This window comes from Aspergillus neoniger, assembly GCF_003184625.1.
Source record: "Aspergillus neoniger CBS 115656 unplaced genomic scaffold BO87scaffold_8, whole genome shotgun sequence".
NCBI lineage: Eukaryota > Fungi > Ascomycota > Eurotiomycetes > Eurotiales > Aspergillaceae > Aspergillus > Aspergillus neoniger.
Window position 1 is genome coordinate 628,954 of NW_020291136.1, and position 22,518 is coordinate 651,471.

General features: G+C 52.6%; 7 protein-coding genes across 7 annotated transcripts; 6 read left to right on the forward strand and 1 right to left on the reverse strand.

Annotated features, from left to right (window-relative positions):
* Window positions 1-1,717: 1,717 nt before the first annotated feature.
* Window positions 1,718-2,448, forward strand: BO87DRAFT_374456 (uncharacterized protein). The gene has a single exon (XM_025622786.1). The coding sequence runs from the start codon at window positions 1,896-1,898 to the stop codon at window positions 2,235-2,237; it is 342 nt and encodes a 113-aa protein (XP_025482241.1). The 5' UTR covers window positions 1,718-1,895; the 3' UTR covers window positions 2,238-2,448.
* A 3,019-nt stretch (window positions 2,449-5,467) lies between these two features.
* Window positions 5,468-6,611, forward strand: BO87DRAFT_230748 (6-phosphogluconolactonase). Its single transcript, XM_025618763.1, has one exon. The coding sequence runs from the start codon at window positions 5,702-5,704 to the stop codon at window positions 6,500-6,502; it is 801 nt and encodes a 266-aa protein (XP_025482242.1). The 5' UTR covers window positions 5,468-5,701; the 3' UTR covers window positions 6,503-6,611.
* A 498-nt stretch (window positions 6,612-7,109) lies between these two features.
* On the forward strand, window positions 7,110-8,900 carry BO87DRAFT_405019 (uncharacterized protein; the record flags this gene model as incomplete). Its single annotated transcript, XM_025625910.1, has 3 exons — window positions 7,110-7,218; window positions 7,280-7,374; window positions 7,412-8,900. Exons 1-3 carry the CDS (start codon window positions 7,171-7,173, stop codon window positions 8,898-8,900), a joined length of 1,632 nt encoding a protein of 543 aa, XP_025482243.1. The 5' UTR covers window positions 7,110-7,170.
* Window positions 8,901-11,779: 2,879 nt separating this feature from the next.
* Window positions 11,780-15,381, forward strand: BO87DRAFT_303044 (WD repeat-containing protein; the record flags this gene model as incomplete). Its single annotated transcript, XM_025619231.1, has 4 exons — window positions 11,780-11,937; window positions 12,041-14,814; window positions 14,887-15,149; window positions 15,217-15,381. The coding sequence occupies 4 exons, from the start codon at window positions 11,780-11,782 to the stop codon at window positions 15,379-15,381; spliced, it is 3,360 nt and encodes a 1,119-aa protein (XP_025482244.1).
* A 532-nt stretch (window positions 15,382-15,913) lies between these two features.
* On the forward strand, window positions 15,914-17,566 carry BO87DRAFT_303077 (putative MYND domain protein; the record flags this gene model as incomplete). Its single annotated transcript, XM_025619232.1, has 1 exon — window positions 15,914-17,566. One exon carries the CDS (start codon window positions 15,914-15,916, stop codon window positions 17,564-17,566), a length of 1,653 nt encoding a protein of 550 aa, XP_025482245.1.
* Window positions 17,567-17,955: 389 nt separating this feature from the next.
* On the reverse strand, window positions 17,956-20,947 carry BO87DRAFT_230887 (MIF4G-domain-containing protein). The gene has a single exon (XM_025618764.1). The coding sequence runs from the start codon at window positions 20,888-20,890 to the stop codon at window positions 18,179-18,181; it is 2,712 nt and encodes a 903-aa protein (XP_025482246.1). The 5' UTR covers window positions 20,891-20,947; the 3' UTR covers window positions 17,956-18,178.
* Window positions 20,948-21,249: 302 nt separating this feature from the next.
* Window positions 21,250-21,556, forward strand: BO87DRAFT_423742 (dolichol phosphate-mannose biosynthesis regulatory protein; the record flags this gene model as incomplete). The annotated part of the gene is made up of 2 exons (XM_025627187.1): window positions 21,250-21,306; window positions 21,371-21,556. 2 exons carry the CDS (start codon window positions 21,250-21,252, stop codon window positions 21,554-21,556), a joined length of 243 nt encoding a protein of 80 aa, XP_025482247.1.
* Window positions 21,557-22,518: the final 962 nt, after the last annotated feature.

Here is a 22,518-nt window from a genome sequence, read left to right on the forward strand (position 1 = left end):
GTCCCTTCTCTCATTTCCTTGAGTTCGCAGAGAAACGTGGGTTGGTTGGCTAGTCCGAGTTGAGGGCTTCAGCGAATGAAGCCGACCATGGATGCGCAGCGACTGCAGTAGTAGGAATTCATGCCGAAACGAACCACGCCGGGAGAGGATTCGTTTTCGAGACTCATAGATCGTTGACAGCGAGAGCAGCGCACAATGTCGAAATTCATGGAGCCGGGGGTCGAGCCAGTCGGGGATGTGACCCCCTTTGTGGCGCCGGAAGGTTGCGGTTGAACTTGCACCGAGGAAGAGCTCATCTTCTCCTTTCCGCTCCGGTTGGGGGTTCGAAAGAAAAAAAGATGAGCTTGGTGGTGACCAGTGAAGTTGGGCGCAATTTCGATATCCGAAGTTCTGCAAAAATGGGGGACCGAGAAAGGTCGAAAATGGTTTTTGGAGAATGGGGGGTGGAGGGGAGGATGAGTGGTTATTTAGGCACGTTCAACTGGGTGGCGGAGTCGATTAGATTGTCTTGGGAAAACACGGAAATACAACGGCGATAGCGTTGTATGGTTCTGGTAGTGCCCGGGTAGCTTTGGTAGCTTAGTAGGCAGCAGAGATTGACCACGTGTGAAAGGAACAACAAGAAGGAGGAAGAATAAGTTCCAGACGACAGTGAAATAATAGGCAGAAGAGTTAAAAAGGAGTGACCGGAGAATCGAGCTGGGTTGGGAAGTAGTGACTGGAAGGTATCTATACTACCAGAGCCCAGCGCCAAGCGAAGTGCTCAGGGTCAGATCGATCCACTTTTTTCCGCGCCTGTTTTGCACCGGCCTGAGCTAGTTGGGTAAAATAATAGTCCTTTATATTATTTTCTGACGAGGCACAGGGGAAAGGAGGAGGCGGCGTTTGGAGGGAGGGCAGAAAAAAAAAATAAAAAAAAAATAAAAAAAAAATAAAATGATAAATAAACGAAAATGAGAAAAAAAAAATTATAAAATAGTAGTTTTTTTTTATGTCTCTCTTTTAAAAATAAAATCGACCCAAGACAGGGGGACGGTCGAGCTTCAAGAGACTAATAATAAGAATGAGGCTAGCAATCAATACCGATTGAGGGATAAGGCAGCCGATAGTTCTTGTGAGAAAGCTGCTGCTGCTGCACGGAATGTGGATGCCAGTTTCAGAGTTGAATCTGGAGGATGTCAACCATGAAGAGATGGAGGGGGAGGGAAGGCGAGGATCAGTCCTTCATGTATGTAGGCCGGATTCCTCTGCAACGGAATGACGATGTTAATATCCTGGTCTCAGGTTGTGTGTAGAACGACGACATGCCATGACATGAGAGGTGGCCGATTCTTATGACTTGAACCTGTTGAGGGGGGAAAGTTGAGTGTGGTCTTGTCTTGTCTTGTCCTGTTCTGTCCTGTTCTGCTCTGGTCGGGTTTGTCTCACAGGCTGCCCGTAATTTTAGTTCCGGGTCGTCTGGAGGTACCAGGGCATGCTGGAAGTTACCAGACGGTTACCGACACCATCCACCGGTGCGTTGACTGACCGTTTCCTTTTCCTGCCTTGAGTTTCCTGCCCTCCCCGGTCGCATTATGGTTCTTCGGGGACCAGTAGAGTCGATCGATTAGAGATCGGTCGACAATAACGATGTGATCTAATTCATTGTCTTTTTAATATGATTCTCTTTTCAATTTTGACTTTCAACTGTCCTATCGTCATTTTTCAAGCAATGCCAGTATCCTGCATAGATTACAAGCCACTACTTACGTATGTAGTGCTAGGGTTCTGGTTATATTCTTGCTCTGTTGAAAGTGCAGCTGCCACAGGACTGACTGACTGACCTAATTACTAGATAATCATCAACCTATAACATAACTGTACTTTTACTTACGCTTGCTTGCCTTCTACCTCACATGCAGGCCAGCGAGGCTTGGTTTGGCTGCGTCAACCACCCCTCGTCCGCACATCGTGGCTTTTTCTCCTCTCGTTGGTGCTTCGCTCCCAAAGCCGAGGGTCGTGTCGTCATGACTGATCCTGGTGGATGGAGTCGTCCGGGGCGATCGCCTGGACTGTTAGTATTGGGTACTGGTTTCGATCTGCCATTCTCCTCTTCCCTCAGGAACACTCGTGGCCTTGCTGTACTTGTGGTTCGACAAATGAGAGCCCGAAGGGCCGGTAATCGGCGTATCGGTTCGCCCTCGCTGGTCACCTCCACCACCTCCACTGTTCCGTTCCCACTATCTTTTGTGCCTTAGTCATGCTAAGTCGGTCCAACGCACGAGATATGGGGCTATTGGAATTTTTGCAAGGGCATATGAAAATGGTGAAAAAAGAGAAAGAGAATATTAAGTGGACCATTACACCTTGGCGGAGCATGGGGTACCCTGGTGTCCTGGTGCCTTTTTTTTTTTTGCCCTATTTTATGTCTTTCAGTGGCTGCCTGTCACTGCTGAACCCAACTAAACCTCCATTGAACAAGTGTCAGTCCCAAACACGCTGCTGAGTGGGTGAACCATGATACCATTCTACGGGTCTCCCAGGCTGTCGGAAGTACGGCGCTACCAGGAATCTACCATGGTCATGTTTCCGGAAAAAGTAAGCCTCAGCTGCTCGATTGCAGTCTGCGATTGGTAGACCATGGATCGTAGCTATCATCATTATGATCTCTCCATGACAACCAGAACCCTGTCGATTATTCATCATTCAAAAAAGTTCCTTTTGGTCAAATTACCATCAAAGTATTCCGTACAAAGGTCAGACATGAACCCATCATTTGCCAATATTACCTCAGCCTCGTGCAAAGACCTGCGGCTGTGTTGCATACCATGACTCGCGAGGCGGTTACGGGCTCCACCCCGGGCGTTTCAGACTCTTCTGTCAGACATTGAAAGGATCCCCCCTCCAGTCGCCATGCCATGTCCATCATTCCTCGCCAGTTTTATCGGGCAGTCGATCCATGCTGTCCGGTTTAAGGCATTTGGACAGTTTCATACCTCCTGATGCAATATCGGCGTAGGCATATACGGACCATAGGAATGTTCTACCGGCTCGGGCCTTTCCCAGCTGCCTAACTATCCAGTAGCAGCACCACTATCCTGAGTTATCCATCCGGGCGCAGTGGACATTCCTTGATCGCCCGTCATTCGGCTTTCAACGGAACCCGTTTCCGTGCTCTCACTCTGCGCCGTCGTTGTCGTTTGCTGCACCCCGGGGGCTAGCGGATGGTCTGATCCATTTTTTCCCTCAGCAGGCTGTCTGCTGGACCAAAAATACCTGATTCATTTCGTATCTCGAATTGCGCTTGGGAACCCAGCCAAAGCCGGCTTGTCTTGGTAAGTGTGGCTAGCGAGCTAGCTGCAGTCGATTTCTTCTTCCTTCACAGTGGGGAAAGGGAAACCCAGCCGAAAACCCGAATCCCTACTCCCGTTCCCCTACCCTGCCATGCATTATTGGGGGAGGGGACGGAGTGAGCTAGTTGGCCTGAGATCCATGCCTGCGGTGTCGAGCACCGCAGATGCTTGACTCCTTTTTCCTTCGTGCGTGTGCATTTCGAGGGCCGTGAGATCCTTGAGGCATTTTCTGCTTATGTACGGGGTAGGATCCTTGTGCTATTTTTGTTGATCTCTCACTCTCTTGCTTCGTAGTGTCCGGTAATTCGCCGATCCGCAATGGCCCTGCAACTACAGACTAGATGCCTTTTCATCCCAGCATCACGGCTAATCACCAAGAATGGAAATGATGACAGCTATGGACTTTAGGTCGGATGTTCATTTTGGTAACACCAACCACCAACCACCATCCCGGAACGCTTCGCTGTACCTAGCAATCCATACAGCACCCCATCTGTACTTCATTCCCCTCTTCAAACCCCACTTTGAAAAAGGATAATGCTGGCTGCTGCTCCAGGTGCAGCAGTATAACCTGTAGCCACATCCTATAGTCTTCCTATTCTGCATACGGGGACTGGAAAAGACAGGTCGTCTGGTGCAGAGGGAAGGATGCACGGCAGGTCCGTGTCACCTGATATGCCTTGCCCATGCATCATTTTCTGTCAAACGGGCATAGCCACGAGTCATGGCCTATGGAAATTTTTGACGTACTCTAGGACCGGGATCACGGCCTCAGAAAAAGGAAGTAGACCTGCATACTTTACCGTGCGTAAAACTATCACCCCAGATCCATGCATTGGCCGTATGGAAACGATGTATGTATTGAGGTTGATACCATACTCACGATGGCTACGGGAGTTGCGGAAGTCAGGCACATGTATTTTATTTTCTTTCTCAACAGTGCCGCTTTTTCCTTCTCGTCTCCATAGCGATTCAGAGGATGGCCTGCTTGACTTCCGGGCTTTTCCACAACTCTTCAGGCTCTTACGGGGCAAAATAGGGCCATTGCGATGATGGTGCCGACCTGCACCGATGCACTGATACCGCTAGTTTAGGACAGTCACCGGGTGCCAGCATTGCCTTATGGAGGTCATCCTACTGCTGGATTCTTCTCTGGCATCTGCAGGATGGTGTAATCGCGCGTGAGCATCCGGTCCGCACCCCGTTGGCGGTAATGCACGAGGACTAAAACGTCAGTGCCTACGACTTGTCCTATCTACTTTGTATCTTTCTTTCCCATCATTTGAGTGGTGGTGTTCAACCGCCGAGGGTCCAACACTGCCAATCATCATCGGTAATGCTTTAGTCACAATGCAGCGGTAATTTTATGAGTTACTTAGCAGCATTCCGTACTAGCTAGTGAGTTAGTAAGTGGATAGTTGTAAATCAGTAGGTTGAAGCTTCCCAGTTCCTCCCACTACAGACAGCGAGACGTTACGGTGACATCATCTCACATGCATCGGTTTCTCTTTCGTGTTCCCTTCCCCTCCATTGAACGACCAGGAACCGACGAGGCATCAAAACAGGGAAATCTCGCAATTTACGAACAATGGTGTTTATTCAGTATTCCCGTCTCTTCAAAGCTTCCGAGGTGGGATGAGAGCATAAGACGAGCGAGAGAGAACCTCGCCGAATATCCGAGCCTGAGAAGTCGAGATAGGAACTCTTCTCTTATCGAGCGGGTCACAATCCATCAAACTCGTTCCTGCAAAAGAGCTTCCCTTCCAGTTCCCTCCCTTCCCCCCTTGGTTATGGCATCAACAACGACGTCATGGTTAGGGTCTGGGACTGCCAGATCTTCCTTCCCGACTGACCATCGCGCAATTCTAGATGATCTAGTCCTACACACCAGTATCAACTGACAACCCGACATTGTAACCAGTGACTCGTCAATCCATGGGAAGCGACCGTCACTAGCGTCTTTCTGACGAAGATTGGGTGGCCCCCCTCCTCTTTCCCTTCTTTTCCCTATCTCCCAGGCAATAATGCTATCCACATCATGATGCTGTAAGAGAAAAACAATAATAATGATGATGGGGGGTTTCCTGGACTGGCTTGTGGATGGCGCAGGAACGTGTTCCCAGATTGCGCCCGGGTTGTGATTCGCTTTCGGCAGGTACGGAGTCTTTCCAGTGTCTCCTCTGCTGCCCCGCCACACCCCGCCTGAAGCTGTTGACCGAAAACCACCACCACCACCAACTACCTACCAACTACCAAGTAACCAGCGACCGAGAATACTACCCTTTCTTCTCTTCTTCCAACTCGTGAATTTTCCCATCTTACTTCTCTCCCTAACCCCCATCTCACCCGCGTCTTATCTAGCCGTAACAATGGCCGGATCTGCTCCCAACCTCTACAGTTTCCCTAACAACGACGCTTTGGCCCAGCAATTGAGGCCCTACGTCTTGCGGTGTCAGAACTCGGCCCTCAGCCGTCACAGCACATTCCGCGTCGCAGTCTCTGGTGGCTCCCTTCCGAAAGTCCTCGCCCAAGCTCTGCTGGCCCCTGGAAATGGCTCCCCCGAGGATACCGCTCAGTTCTCCAAGTGGGACATCTTTTTTGCTGATGAGCGCGCCGTGCCCCTCGATCACGAAGACAGCAACTACCGCCTGCTGAAGGAAGAGCTACTGAACAAGATCCCCTCGGAACTGGGTGCCCCGACCGTGCACACGATCGACGCCGATCACGTCAATGATGACGACCCGCAGGAACTGGCGGATTTGTACCAGGAAGAGCTGATGCGCTCCTTTGCCGCCAAGGATAGCGTCAAGCTGCCCGTTTTCGATCTGATCCTACTGGGATGTGGCCCCGACGGCCACACTTGCAGTCTCTTCCCCGGACACGAATTGCTGCGGGAGAAGGATTCCTGGGTGGCTGCCATCAGCGACTCTCCTAAGCCGCCCCCGAAGCGCATTACTCTGACTTTGCCCGTGGTGACTCACGCCCTTAACGTCGCCTTTGTCGCTACTGGCGGTGGAAAGAAGGACATCATGAAGCAGATCTTTGACGCTGAGGAGGGGAGAGACCTACCCTCCGCTCTCGTCAACCAGGGTGGTGGCGAGAAGGTGAGCTGGTTTACCGATAATGCAGCCGTGGAGGGAGTCGCTTTCCCCCGTCGTGGAAGCCTGTAACTTAAAAGTGGGAATGGTACGAAACTGCTTTCATATGATGGCTGGGGTGAAGGATAAGAGGGAGAGAGTCATGGCGAGGCTACGGAAGGATTCAACTAATCTCAAAAGGGCCCCCTGAGCTTTACTATTATTCGACTACCTGTATTACCAGAGTAAGGGGGACGGCTTAGGACCACGTATGTTCAAGGCTGGATGAACTGTTCATTGCCTCTTATCTTCTAGCTGTTGGAGGGTTTCTTCTTAGACCTGCCAAAAGTTTGTGTTATCGTTATCCTTCTGATATCACAGACAGGTCTTAATTGAATGAATGAGGATGATTCTATAATCGTATTCGAGCTATCTGTTTCTATTACTGAATAGCGAAAAGAAACTCCACCTATCCCCGGAGTAGCCATGTAGACATGCATAGGGAATGAATGAATGATAGCTGTCCATGCAGATGAGCTCGATCCACCTGACGCGGTGCCAAGCTTTGCCCTGGGGGAAAGCGGAACTTCACCGCAAGACGGGCAACCACGGACCTGCCGTCCTCAGCTGAGCTCAGGCCTCGTCTATTTACAACGACGGTTTCCGGGCAGCGTATCTATTCCTCCCGGCAAAGCCCCGTCTTGGACTGATCTGATTGCAATCAGTCGAATCTCACTCATATGATTTGATCTTCAGCAATCATGCCAATTCCAACGCGTTCCCTTTCGCTTCGTGAGCCCCGCAAACAAGTTAGTGTCGCATCTGCTAGTAGCCCATTCCACTATCCCTTCCCCCTAGCGCCCATGAGAGCTACCCATCCCTCGCATGCTTTTGCTCTCCACCAACACTACTGACGTCTGTTATCATCAAAAAGAACTCTACTACAGTGCGCACAACGACGACGGGTAAGCCAGCATCAACGACTTCGACATCAGCAACCAGCACATCTTCCAGCGCTGCGACCAGCACCGAGAACCTCGTGACGCGGAGCAAGAGCCTCCTGCCTATTCGCGATGAGGGACGTGCGACAAGATCCTCTCGTCTACAACCACCGTCTGAGCCCCGCGTATCCCAGCGGCCTAGCAAGCCTTCAGATAAGGTCCCGCAATCGCAGCAGCCCGCTCAAGAGAATACCGGTATCACCCGTCGCCAAAGCCTGATCAGACCGAGCCCGCTGAAGCCTTCGGCACCTCTGAAGCCTACCTCTACCTCGTCCAGAAGGCCTACCGTTGCTCCAAGTCTGTCATCGCCGATTAAACAGGAGATACCATCCAGACAGAATGGACGACCTTTATCGCCGAAGAAAATCGAGACATCCGCGAGACAAAATGGACGGCCTTTGTCCCCGAAGAAAACCGATATGCCTCCGCCTCCGCGACTTGCCCGGTCGGCTTCTCTCAGACAGCCTGCTGCCTCGAGCTCGAGCACGCCATCCGTGACTAGAGGTCATGCGCGGCATCGCAGCCAGGGAATCGGGCTACCTTCGGGGCCTCAATCTCCGAGGAAAGTTGACCCTCCTTCGCCATTCCCTACCTCCGCCACTGTACGGTCACGGGCTCAGCTCTCGACCTACCAACAACCGCTCTCCCCAAAGAAGGTGGCTAAGCCAACGACTGCAACACAAGCGGCAGAGTCGCCCGCCGTGGATGCAGATTCCTCGTTACTTCCTTCGTCTTGGCCGGAGATTGCAGCGCTACAAACTGAACTCTTACAATTGAGCTTGGTGCACTTGTCTTCGTGCAAACAACACATTGAATGGGAGACTACCGTTGAAGCACGACTACGGAGCGATTATAATTCAGTGGCAAGCGACTATCGAGCGGCCCTAGGCGATGAGAAAGAGTACCAGAGACAGCTCAACGGGCATGCGTTGCATCACTGGCTTGAGAACACGCGTGAGCGCAATGAGCAACGAGGGTTTGCAGAGCAGACACGGGTACTTTCTCAAGTAGCAGAGGAAGTCTACAATCTCTCTGACAACTTGGAAGGACGGCACACAGTGGCTGTCCAGGATTTCGAAGCCTGGTTTCAAAGAGTTGAGGAGATACGGACATTTCGTCTTCATCATGGTCGCAACTTGGACCAGGTAGTTTTTGTCGATCCCTTGAACCATGGTTGGCGGGACGAGACATCTGCTTTGGTCATGAAGCTTGAACTGTGCCTGAGACAACTGCAGAGCCTGGACATTCTTGGATATGGCGATCCGGGTCCTTTAGGCGACTCCGCGCTGTTTCGGACAGCCAAGGGGCTAGAAGAAATGGCCAGCATGATGGTTGAGGAACTGAACACGATCCGTAAGATTGAAAGCGACGTCGTAAAGTCAGAACGCGAGTGGGTTAGTCAGCTGGCCCGGCAATTGACTGCAAATCCGGCACATGATCGGAAGGTTCCAGCAGTTGGAATGTGGAGACGGCCGTCGTTGAACTCGTGAATTTCGCTGTACGCCGAAGAATTGGGGCGAAGGTCAAACTGGAAGGAACCTGTTACGGTCAACCTGTTCCGTTATCGAACCCTATCTTCCCCAGGGGTATAGCATGCAGTTTACTGCTTCTGCCGGATCTACTAGCGTAAGCGGAATCGAACCATGGGACCGATTCGCAGGCACCGTCTGCATAGCCAGGCATGCATGTGTCATCCAAGGACCCAAAAACCGGTTCTCGCAGAAGTCCTGTTTTCAACGAGAGAGCAAAATCATTCGCCAGAATTCCGCGCTAGCCCTTCCTAGGCGGGCTTCTGGCCAGCGGCCGGACAACATTCGGGGTGCTTAACGATACTACGGCCGGTTATCATAGCCTCTTGAGATTCTAGAAGCTCAACCATCCCACTTTAATTCTTGATTTTGGGGAGACGGCTGGAGCAAACCTGTTCACCCGACCAGCGACCTCTCGCGCGCTTGTGTAAAAGGGAGAAAGGGAGGAGAGGGAGCGTGCGATGGCCTGGGTTTAGATCCCCTTGTCCGATGCTCGGGGTGTCCGTTCTCTTGCATGTTCCGTGAGAGTCTAAGCTGTTCTTTCCCCTCCAAAGAATCGGTCTGCGCTGTTTATGAATCTGTGCTACCAATGGCCATGTTTCACCGCGGAAAGGTCTACAGCAGTTCAGGCCTCGGCTTGCGACAAGCATGATAAATTTGACCGCTGGCTACATCAAGCTCTGCCTTGTGTTATTCCGCGGACGTTGTGCACATCCGTGCAGATCGCTTGGGTAAATGTGGAACCCTCGAATGTCTGATGATGAGCCCAACGTACTAAAGGAGACGGGGAGGAAACAAACAGGTTCTTCTCTGGCTATTTCCAGACCGGATTTCCAGAGCTCAAATTGGAGCGCTCCGATGTAGGCTCAACCCGTGCGTATAGATACTGTCGAGGCAAATAGTAATGAATCACCTCTTGGTTACACCCCGGAGACGAGGAGGGGTAAATGACTACCGATTCCCTGAAGCGTAGGAAGGAGAACAGGGAGTGTACACGTAAACTGCTCCCAACCAGGGAGTAGGAGGTATTGGATGTCTGGCTCTCTGATCGAGGTTTAGTTTATATACAATCCTGCCATCCGCCAAACTCCCCATTTTAGCGCGGCCAGTGACTAAGCAACGTGGGGAGAGGTGTCGTCATTGACGTTGGTCTTTCCGAAGCAGCACCACAACTGGAACGGGATTGTGTCTGGATCTCGAACGAACTTTTTGGAGTGACACCCTCGGGTGGTATCTACCCTAGTCAACCCGATTAAGCTTCACCCAGAGCCAACCGTAACCTCTCCTTCAGTTCTTCCTCTAAGAATAATCCACTCCCAGTCCAACTAAACTACTTTGACTAGGGCAGGCAGACAAGGCTCCACCTCAGCGGTGTAACTCCTTTTGGTCAACGATGCCTATTGCTTCAGCTACACACCTTCGCAGCTGGAGCCCAACAGACTACTGTGGGATCTAATGCACCTCCTGGCGCTGGCCCTCCTCCCCCCCTTGTGCATTGGATTCCTCTCGACTCAGTCCATCGACGATCGGGGACTCTCCTGAATGGGTAAGACTAGATGTGCTCGGGAATCCTGTGAAAGAATGAGGGGGTAAGGGAGGGAACGAGGACCATTGGATGAGTCTTCCTGTAGGATGGAAGAGTAGGTTGTCAGTTACTAGTCAATTAGTTTTCTCTGTAGGAGCCGTAGTTGGTAGTTTACTACTACTACTACTACTACTACTACTACTACCTACCTACCTACTATATAAGTCGAGTCCTGTATCGTCCGGAATTCTTTCCCCCTCTCCCTTCCCTCTTCCCCCCAAAATTGGAGACATTTTCCTGCATGTATCCTGCAAAGTACTAGTTCGGGACTTTCTATCTATTTGTCTGTGTCTTTCTTTCTTTTTTCTTTTATTTTTTTCTTGACTCGAAAGATAGTATTTAGTGTACCAACAGTGATGGGTCCCAAAGTTTATGCAGTGTTTGACGTGGTTGTGACCTGAGCTGGTGGTGCCTTGGGTGCATTTCTCCTCTCTCTTCCTCTATTCTTCCCCCCGATAGCCTGGGCCCGGTGGAGCTGAGCTTGTGCTGGTTCCTTTTCCCCTCTTGCTTGCTTGTTCTTCCCGCCAGTGTCTGTCTGTCTGTCTGTCTGTCTGTCTCTCACTTTCTTGCCGTCTTTCTCTGTCCTCTTCCATCTTGTTCTTCGGCTTCCCCTCCAACTAACGGGACAAAGTACGAAGTGCCAAGTAGCGCCAATTACCATAGAACGTCTTCATCTTTCCCACCCCCAACAAAACCCATCTACTGCTGGTATGTAACACCCCACGTTCAATTTGTTTTCCTTTTCTTTTATTCTCTGTTTTGATGGTCACTACCTGTCACGGTTGTCAACCCCAAACCTTTTCCCGAGCTGGACGGTGGTGATTGATTGTGTTGTGTTGTGTTGTGTTGGGGATCCTTTTGACTTATCAATCCCGAGGGAATGAGTGTCTGGACCGTTCGCCATCCTCCCGTCACCACCACCCACCCACCACCACCTTAGCCTTTTTTTCTTCTCCTCTCCTTTTTCGTCTCGCTTTCTTCTTTCCCTATTGAAATCACTCACGCTACTCTCTCTACTCCACTGGCTATTTTTCTTCCTCTTGCTTTCTTCTCATCTGACACTGTGATTCTCCTTCCCCTTCCTGACCAGCCTATGTCTACCTTTTCGTTTGTGAGCTTTGCGCCAACGCGATTTGCGCACGTTCGAGTCTGACGTCATTGAAGGTGTGGCAGCAGCAAACTTCCACGGCGCGCAATGCTTCGATCTCGTGTCGCCTGATTGTCCACTATCTGTCGCCTATTCATCGACTTAGCCATGAAGGAGTCGCTTTATGATCGCATCTGGCGCCGGGAATTGGGGGAGGACTCCCGGTTCGCGAGCATCCATGGCCTTTATGGATCCAAGGATTGGGTGGAAAACCTGGATATTGTGAACGAAATGGGTGGGCATTCGGGCTGTGTGAATGCCTTGAGGTATGATATTATTGCGCTACGTTTTTGAAGTGTCTTTTGGAGGAATCGTTTTGTAGTGGGGGACTTATGTCTGGCGAAATGCATCGCTTCTGACGCTGCGTAGTTGGTCGCGGTCAGGCCAGCTTCTAGCTTCGGGCTCGGACGACCAGCACCTGAACATCTATTCCTATCAACCCGATTCTTCCACCGCACCATTCTCCTTAAATACCACCGTCGCGACGGGCCACAGCGCGAACATCTTCTCGGTCAAATTTATGCCACACTCCAACGATCGAACTTTGGTGACTTGCGCCGGTGATTCCCAGGTTCGTATCTTTGACATCGAATATTCCAGCAATAGCAGCAACAGCGTCGACGCCACGTCTGCCTTTTCTGCATCTGCACGAAGCCGAAGGTTTAACAACTTTTTCAACAATGCGCGCTACTTGAATGCGGGGAATACCAACGTCAGAGTTTATCGCAGTCATGCCGATCGCGTCAAGCGGATCGTTACCGAATCGTCGCCCTACCTCTTTCTGACGTGCTCGGAAGATGGCGAGGTTCGTCAATGGGACTTGCGTCAACCATCATCCGCCTACCCAAAGCCACGAGGCGGCCAAGGGTACATGGCTTTTCGACCAGGACAGGAACATGACGACTCCAATGTACCACCTCCGCTGATTTCTTACAAAAAGCACCGACTCGACCTCAACACCATCTCGTGCTCTCCGAGCCAACCCCATTACATCGCGCTAGGCGGGGCCCATCTTCACTGCTTCCTGCATGACAGGCGCATGCTAGGTCGCGACTTGATGACGGAGAAGGGTGATCCGGGTGCCTCGCCTGGCAGTAGTAGTCACGGTGCGCAGCTGATGGATCAGGCGACGCGGTGCGTGCGGAGGTTCGCCCCTAACGGCCAGCAACGAATGAAAACGCGCGATGACGGACATATCACTGCATGTAAGATTAGCGACGCCAACCCAAATGAGATGGTTGTCAGCTGGTCCGGCGATCACATATATAGTTTCGATTTGATTCGGAGCCCGGATGCAAGGGAAGATGCGTCCAAGCGCCAATCCTCCGCCCGGACGACACCGGTCCCGCGTCGGCGCCGAGGCTCTAAGACTAGGAAGCGTAAGCGACAGAATGGGACTTCGATGTCCTCGCAGTCCAGCGGAAATCAAACCCGACCTCGTCGTCGACCCAGAGAGCGTCCCGATGAAGGCGAGCTGGCCTTCCGAGTCCGCTATGGCAATGGCGAGTCAGAGGACATTCCCCTCCCGTCTCTCACGGAACACCATGCTGAGGTCCCCCAAAGACTGCTGGAGCAGTCACGATTGTCTGTGCTTAATGAAGCGCAGAAGCTCAGCATGCGCATCGCCAAAGACATGGTCAAGCTCCGTAAGGCAATGTTTTCACTGGAGACGTCCTTGCGCGAAGAATATGAAACCTCCAATCAAGCTGACCTGACACCGTTCACCGAGTCCTTTTCGACTGTACTAACCCTTGCTTCCATCTGTCTCCCGCAGATGGATGAGATTATGCGTACCTGGCGATACCCTGTCAACCCTACTCCCGATATTGTGCGCTTCCAGCAGACCTTGCGTCGAAACCGACAGACCTCCTGGCGGTTCATTCAAGCTGCAGGCACAGTCGCACGAGTTCTAGGGGGTGAAGTCCAATACACACCCGGAAATGTAGATCGTGACATGGAACCTTTTCAACAGATACACTCGCCCTCGCTTGAACGCACGGTCGATCATAAGGAGCAGTTCGGTTACGATTTCATCAAGGCTATACTTCTCTTTGTAGAAGGTGGTCGGCAGGCTCTTCTGGCAGGGTTCAAGAAAGATGCAGCGTCCCGAGGGAACCTGTCCAGATTTCCGATAGCCGAGAATGCGGATGAAGATGCGATTGAGTCCGTCTTGATTCCCTACCTGCAGAGGCTGGCGGGGGATGTGCCTGTTGTGAACGTGGACGCCTCGCGGTTTGAACATGATGACGCTCGTATCCTCTTTCCTACTCAGCGCCACGCCGTGGCCGCCTTCGCAAATGTTGTCAAATATCCAGTTGAAACCCTCGTAGATACGGACCCCACCATGCGCAATGGGGCATCAACTGAACCCTCTAGCCGTACCCACGACTTGTTTTTGTTAACTCATTACTGGGCCTTCAAGGTGGCCCGTGGTGTCCTTCTGGAGACCGGAACCGGGGTAGATTATGCCTTTTTAAACCGGGCTTTTGGAGGCTTTCGAACGAGGGTGGAAAGTGACTCTGAATCCGAAGTGGAGCCCGAGAGATCCCAAAATGATCTTGAAGCTAACGTGGAGGAAGAGCCCATCCGCGATGTCAACCTGAAGATACTGCGGAGGTCGCATCTTGCCACTCGAGAGAGCTCGGAGGTAGAGACAGGCGATTCATCGGGGATCCAGACCCCGTTGTCCGATGATGACGGCGAAGAAGATGCTTTGGCATTGCCAGATATCGATGATGACAATGAGAATGATGTCGGCTTCCCCGTTGCAGAGGAGGAGGACGAAGATGAAGACGAGGAAGATGACGATGAAGATGATGATGAAGAAGAGCTCGATCTAGACCTGAGCAGTTCTGCCGATGACAGTGACGACTCCGAGGCTGCCGATCATATATTCAGGGAGTATGGCCTTCAGCCCCGAGAAAGGGAGTACGTGGACGTTGATGTTCCCTGTTCCTCGCACACCCGAGTCTACATGGGCCACTGCAACATCAAGACCGTCAAGGACGTCAATTACTTTGGACTGGACGACGAGTACGTAATGAGCGGCAGCGACTCTGGCCACATTTTCATTTGGGACCGGAAAACCTGCAAGCTAGTCAACATCCTCGAGGGTGATAGTGAAGTAGTCAATGTTGTGCAAGGTAAGAATTTCCCCAACCATGGGTATATCAGTTGCTCTTTTGAGGGTATTTAAGCCAACGGTGCTTTTGCAGGTCACCCGTATGAACCTACCATTGCAGCCTCTGGAATCGACAACACCATTAAGGTCTTCTCGTCCGACCGACGTGCTCAGGAAGATGCTCGGCGTGGTATCAACATCTTGGATCCTGACAACCCGGCCAACACGCTTGGATTTGGACCGAATGTCAGCACTATCGGTGGTCTGAGGAGTCGCAAGCGCTTGCATGATAGTTATCGGATCATGAGCCAGAACGATGTAGACCGACAAGGCGGAATGAGCGAAGCATACATTACTGTAGGTCTACCTGATTCGGTATTTCAGCTACGACAGAGCATTGGGCCAATGTTAACGAACAAAACAGAGGCACATGCTGGCCCGCCTGGCGGCAACCTTGCGAGACCAACGGCACGGTGTAACGGTGGGCGAAGGAGGCGAACATGCTACGCTTGTTTTGGATGATAACAGCTGCAATGTATGTGCAATATGGATCCAACCATCTCTAACAGCTCCCCTCTCGTCTAACTAATTGGAATCCAGGTGATGTGATCTGACCTCTTTGACTGGACTTATGGGAGGGTGTCTCGGGCTGCCTACTACCCGAGCTGCACCCGTTGACAGGATTCGTATTTTTTTCTCTTCCTCTAACCTCCAGCTTTACCTTCGTCGTTGTTATTAATAATAGATTCTAGCCCCCGCGTCATCATCTTGTGTCTGTTTCGCGGTCGCTTTCCAGCAGTTCTGGTCACAGCCCGTGCATCTCGGTTTTGGAGCAATGAGCCGGCGTTTTCTGAGGGCAAAAGCAAAGCAATTGAATGAAACTATCGGATACTCTTACCAAATGTATAGCAGCAGAGCAGCGTAGCAGGTCATCTTAGTCCAAACCATCTTCCTGACTAGGGCTTCAAATCTAGTATTTCATGGTTTATCACCACGTGACCCTTATCGATTCCCCCGCATTTGTCCCTCCAATTTTTGGCTTTTTTTCACTTTTGCCTTCCATCTTCCCATCTTGCGTCTTAATTCTCAAATTCCAACTCGATTGCTACTCGCAATTGAAAATGCAGGCCCTACAGGATCGAGCGGACATTACCGCTCGTCTCTTCGCTGACCCTCACAACCCACATCTGTACTACAAACGAGGCCTTGTCCACCAAACCCTGGGCTTTCCCGATCTCGCATCCGCCGACGCATACCGCGCCCTCTCCCTACTTGACTCAGTCGTCGATCCCGATGGCTGCGAGTTTCACGCCACACGCCGCATCCGAGACGCTCCTGCGACAGCTGAGGACGACGATGAGGAGGAAGATATTTTCACTCCCATCACACAAGACGAGTACGACTCCATAATCGGGGACGTCTACGCCCTTCTCGTGCGCAGCCTGGTCGACTGTGGCTGTTTCCGCGACGCCTTCGAATTCTGCGTGCGTGGACAGGGTCTTCTAGAGGACATGCCACAGAACGAGCGCAACGCCTCTGCGCAAGCCGTGCTCCAGGACCAGCTGGCCATCATCCGCAAGAACTACGAAGCCCGTCAAGGAACCACCACCGGAGACGCCAACATCAACCCCAGCGCTCTGAACGCCCAAGGCTTCGCCCGCCGAGTCCTCTACCCCTGGAACGAGCACGAACCGGACCGCAAGTCCCCCGAGACTCTGCAGCTCCTGAACGAGCGCCTCAAGACCGTTGCGCCCAAATGCGAAGTCCGCGCCGTCGCCTTGCCCGCTTTACACGGCACCACCACCACCGAGGATGAAGTCTCCGTCCAACTCGGCCTCTTCGCCAAAGAAGACATCGCCCCCAATGAAATCATCCTCCGCGAATCCTCCCTCCTCACCGCCACCAACCGCCTACACGACGACCTCTGCGACGCCTGCAACGCCCCGCTCCCCGATCTCTCCTCCCCCAATCCCCCCGTCGCGTGCGACGGCTGCGCAGACACCATCTTCTGCTCGCAGGCCTGCCACGACGACGCACAGCGCATCTACCACGGCGCCGTCTGCGGCCTGATGGAGAACCTCGAATCCATCGGCAAAGACATCCCCGACCCCAAGGACAAGGCCGATTACCTCTACCTCCTTCTTCTGGGCCGCACGCTCGCTATGGCCGCTACCCAGGAACTGCACCCGCTTGATCTCCCCGAAGTGAAATACATCTGGGGCGATTTCCACGACCTCGACCTCAACGACACCAACACCACTAGTGAAGACCCAACAGCAACCCTCCCCTTCTCCTTCCAGCTCAACATCCTCCAACCGATGCGTCTCCTCGAAGAAATGGAGATAGACCCCTACGCTGCCCTCCCCCGCTTCGACACCTGGGTCTTGAATACCCTCTACGCCAAGTTCCGGGGCACTGCGTCGGGCCGGCTCTCGACGTGGGATGGTGGTCCGGAGCTCTGTGCTGTGCATCCGCTTTGGTGTCTGGCGAATCATTCCTGTGATCCGAATGTGAGGTGGGAGTGGGGTGGGGAGATTACGTTCCGGGCTAGGGAGGAGAGTGAACGGGCCGTTTGGAAGAGGGGTGAGGGTGAGGGTGAGAGTGTGCCTGGGGGAAGAAGGAGACAGGAGGCGGGGATTAAGAAGGATGAGGAGATTCTTAATCATTATTGTGATATTGGGTTGGAAGTTAAGGAGAGGAGGGAGTGGGCTAGGGGCGCGTTGGGCGGTTGGTGTTTGTGTGAGAGGTGTGTTTGGGAGGCGGGGGAGAAGTAATTTTCCTTTTGGTTTGGGGTTTGGTACACAATAAGGATGGGTGTTGATAGAGGAGTTGGGTTTGGGGTTGGATGAAAATAGAGGTTCATATAGTGGTGGTGATAGATAGAGATGGATACATAGATACAGATACCCAGGTTGATATATAGGACAGGGGAGAAGAATTGAAGTGGATGTTATCATCATGTCTTACCAAAAGAATCAAACTATATGCGAGGTTAACCTGGAAGCAACGATAAGCCCATGTCTCCCTCCTCATACTACCTGATAAATACTACCAAGTAGTAACAGCCTGTATATATACCAACCAGCAATCCGTGTACTACTTACCAACAAATCATATATAATAGTTGAAATCCAACTCTCTACTTGTTCAGTGTACGATATAGTTTATGTCCGAATACCATGCATCAATGCAATAAGTACTTATTTATCAATACATCCATAATGTAATATAAAGTAAAGAAACCCTTCCTTGAATTTCAAATCTTGATTTCAACCCGGTATAGAACAAACCAATGCCAAGCCTTAAACATATACCCTGCGAATAAAGTTCATCTAATTCCACCTTTCTCGCTTCCTATCACCCATTACATACAACTGTTTCCCACCCTAATCACGCACTCGACGGGGAGGTGTCCTAGACGGAGACCTACGCCGTCTGGGCGGCGGAGACCTTGACGGGGACAACGAGTCAGAGTATCTCCGACGACGAGGAGCAGCATCGCCACGAGCACCAGCACCACCAACGCGCGGCGGGGTAGGGGAGCGAGAACGTGAGCGTGAGCGCGAGACAGAAGCGTCACGGGGAGCACGACGACTAGGCGGGGCACGACGTTCAGGAGTACGAGAACGGGATCGAGACCCGGAGACACTCCTTTCGACCCGCCGGCGGGGAGGAGGAGGCGACCGAGACTCCGAGTACCGAGCGGCTCCTCCGGCCGCGCGACGTGGAGGAGGGGAGACGGATCGGGAGACGGATCTGGAGTAGCTTCTGTCTCGGTGAGCATGGGTGTCTCGCTTGCTGCGAGGGGGAAGGGTGACGGAGCGGGAGAGCGAGCGTCTGGGAGAGCGGGAATCGTAGGAGCGATCGCGTGTCCGACGAGGAGGGGGTGTGGGGGACACGGAGGATCTCCTGCGGGGGGACCGACTGTACGAGACGGAGCGTCGGCGGGATTTGGGCGCCGGGGATCGGGATCTGGAGCGCGAAGGAGTGTAGCTGTAGCTGCGGCGAGAGGATCCGGAGACGGACCGGCTGTAGGATCGGCCGCGGCTGACGGAGCGTCTGCGGCCACGGCCGGGGGAGGGAGAACGGGAGTAGGAGTAGGAGCGGGAGCGGGAGCGAGAGCGAGGAGTACAGGTTGAGCAGCTGGTCGGGTGGGATACCACGGACTCGGAGTCGGAGTCGGCGCCGGCATCGCGTTGGGGCAATGCGGGCATGGTGGGCTTGGGGAGGTTCTTCAGATGCTCGCGCATGTCCTCGGTTAGCATACCCATGCCGATGCTGGTGAAGTAGTTGATTGAGAAGCGCGTGTTGCGGGGGTTGTCCAGTGGGAAGAGGCCCTCGAAGCTGGGGCGCAGGATCTCGTCCCGCATGCGTTCCTGCAGCTTCGGCAGGCCCATGTGCTCTCCGAGGTCTTGGAAGAGGATCTTGATGAAGATACGGCTGCTGGATGTCGTCTCCTCCTCGTTCATGTGGATGATTGACATGACATGCCAACCAATCGCATCAGTGCTGATCATATGGCCGAAGAAGCGAGCAATGTTGCGGAGTCGGTTTGTCTCGTAGCGGTGGATTGTGTCATAGTACTTGGCGAATGCAGCTTCGAAGAGGTCAGACCAAAGGCGGTTGATCTTTGCGAATCGTTCACCGATCAAGCCGTAGAACTTCGAATACGTGCGCTCCTGGGAGCAACATTCGATGATCATCGATGGGAGCTCGGGCTCGAGGCCAGCGGGCAACGAGATCTTCATCAACTTGTGACAGCATTCTTCGAAGTCGATACTCGACATGATCGTCAGGTATATCGTCCTCCGCAGGTTCACAAGGTCTGTGTTGGTCTGATCCTTGATATCCATCTTCCGCTCTTCCTCCGACTCTTCATCGGAGCTCTCATCTGACTCGTCTTCATCGTCCTCCTCGTCATCACTGCCCTCACCCAGAATCTCTGCCTTCAGCTTTTTGTAGGCCTCCTCGTGCTCCTCCCATTCGGCATCGTACTTGAAAATATTGAGGGAATCTTGCGTCTCAATTTCGTCATCAAGTCCGATCTGGTGTGTGATTTGGTCCTCCTCCTCGATCAGGTCCAACTCTTCCTTGATCGCCGGATTGTCCTTGTACCTATCCTTCCGGACCTGGAACAACACCTCGATCATATATTGTACTCGCTTATCGATGTCGGCTTCGTGAAGGATATTCCGGAATTGGTCAAACACCGCCAGGGCAATAGGACCGCTCATCTCCTCTAGATGCTGACCAACCTCTCGAGTCAGGCCGACGGCGATTTCAACACTGTCATCTGTGGGCTTGTGAAGCAGCAACAGAAGAATCTGCGCGGCCAGCATCTCGTGCGCGACCTGCTGGTTGCACAGATGGGCAATGAACGTCGTGGAAGATATGCAGACTGCTTTGTCGTTTCTCTTGAATGCCTTTCGGAACTGGACAATGAGACGGTTAAGCAGCAGCTCGCCGACTTGGGGCAATTTAGTGTTGACAATAGCCGCCATCGCAGCGTAGATAGGTGTGAAGGGCAAACTGGCCGCCTGGGCTTTCATAATACTTCTGCAAAACAGACCGCGACCGCGCACCAAGTTCTCGCCAAAGAGCTCCGGAACGATAAACTTGATGTTGGAAACGTTAACCTTGTTGATGAGACCGTTGATCGACTTCTTGAGAGCCTCCCACGCCATCCGCTGATATTCCTTGCTGGTCTTGTCCGTAATCTGCGCCTGCAGCGCCCGTAGTCGCGCGGGAGGAATATAGGTACCACCCGATCGCATGTTCAAGAGCTTCTCATATTCTGCTTTAGCTGCAGCCTGCTTTTCCTCCTCCGTCATCGGCTTTCGAGCAGCCTCCTGCTTCTCATGTTGGCGAAGGCGCTCCGCGAGCTGTCGCTCTCTTTCAATCGCGCGTTCGGGATCAATGCGCGGCGCATCCGCACCATCTTTTAGTGAATCACCCGGGGGCGAGCGACGACGATTCGGCGAAGGAGACCGAGAGGGAGGTGAGCGTTTGCGGGAGCCCGAGGCTTGAGGAGAGTAGGAAGTGCCTGGGGGTGGAGTAGGCACTCGCACCGCCGACTGCAAGACAACAGGGTCCGTCATATTCCTTTGCAGTCCACCGGGAAGAAATGGCTGTCAGTCGTGACGTCCGCAGAGAACACGACGTTGAACTGAAGCTCCATCGGGATGAGGCGTGAGGCGGCGAAGAAAGGTCTTAGCGCGTCGTCAGTCACGTGAGAGCTTAGTCGCCAGGCTGGCGCCGGCCGCTCTCTACTATCGCCATGGGATGAGGAAGTGCTAAACAGACCAGCCGCCATCATCGCAGCAATTGTCACGCAAAACTCTCCTGGTAGCGCATCATCATTATGGTATAATTTTCGCACCCTGCCCTACAGCATCTGGAAATGTTTGAAACGCTGACTTGAATTGCGCCGTAGCTGGGCTCTATCGTCGGATCCGCCATGCTCCTGGTCGCTACTGCGATCTTTCTCTACTACACCACCTGGACTCTGTTGATGGTACGTCTTCCTGCCTGGGTATAATTGCTTTTCTACAACACCTGCTAATATTTCTTTTCGCTAGCCCTTCGTCGACCCGGGTCACCCTCTCCACGATCTCTTCCCTCCCCGTGTCTGGGCCATCCGTATTCCCGTCTTCCTTACTCTGCTCGGTTCCGCCGTGGTTGGCACGTTCATAGGAATTGTGATGATCAACAGCAACAAGAAGAAGGCAGCTAAGGCTAAGGCCGCGGCCAAGAAGAAGACCTAAGCTCCCAAACATAAAGAAAACCGACGTGGCGTTTGGAGGATGAGTTGGGTGGTAAACATGGCGACTCGAAACAGGTGGCATCATCTTATTCTGCATGTAACATTACTATTTTCTGTCCTTGTTCTTTTTCAAGCTTTCCCCTTGATTGGGTTGTTCTGTCATCACAGCGTTCAATTACACCATCCGCATTCCTCGCATTCTGCAAGCGTGCCGCGTGGTGAGGTAGGAAGGGGGAGGCGACAGCAAATGACGAGTGTAGGCCCAGATGCTGCCCGGTCACTGGGTGAAGCGTTCCTGGTTTCTCTTGTGCCTTACCCAGGGCAACAAGATACATGCTTAACCGAGTCTATGCGTTACCCTTCCAAATGGGGGCCATGGCCACTATGTAATCTTTCAGTCACGGGCCAGGTCTCAACCGATGACGATTGAGGGGGACCTTAGACTACAGACGATGGCAGTGCTCTTTCGCCATGCAGCCCCGTGACTCAACTTCCGGCGACCAGCCACATCTGGCATCGGTTCTACCGCATTCCGGGCTTGAAACTATGTGATTGGTCTGAGACTATTGGCGGCTAGACCGTTGGGGAGAGACCCGTCCAGGGAAACGGCCAGCCATGAATAGAAGGTCCGGCCCAACTAACTTGCTCCAGTTTCAGTTCCACCTGGGACACACATGTTTTGTTAATTCCGGTGGTGGTGGCTGTCTGGCTGCCGTGCCCAGGGCCCTCACGTGATGGGAGTGAGCCGTGTTTTGGACATCGATAGTTTGCAGTGTTTGTTGAAAGGATAACCCCTCATGCGGGCAGTTCAGCACCAATGGGGAAAGGCGCCCATGGCGTGTGTAAGAATTGTAGGTTCTCCGCCTTACGGGGTAATAGCCAATACGGTACGGTAAGTGCAGATCATCGGATGCCTCCTAATTCCAGGTCCCAACCCACCTGCCTGGATGGGCGGACGTGGGA

What these genes read in the sequence shown, in the direction of transcription:
- BO87DRAFT_230748 (XM_025618763.1), top strand. Translation starts at nt 5,702, where the DNA reads ATGGCCGGATCTGCTCCCAACCTCTACAGTTTCCCTAACAACGACGCT.
- BO87DRAFT_374456 (XM_025622786.1), top strand. Translation starts at nt 1,896, where the DNA reads ATGCAGGCCAGCGAGGCTTGGTTTGGCTGCGTCAACCACCCCTCGTCC.
- BO87DRAFT_230887 (XM_025618764.1), bottom strand. Translation starts at nt 20,890, where the DNA reads ATGACGGACCCTGTTGTCTTGCAGTCGGCGGTGCGAGTGCCTACTCCA.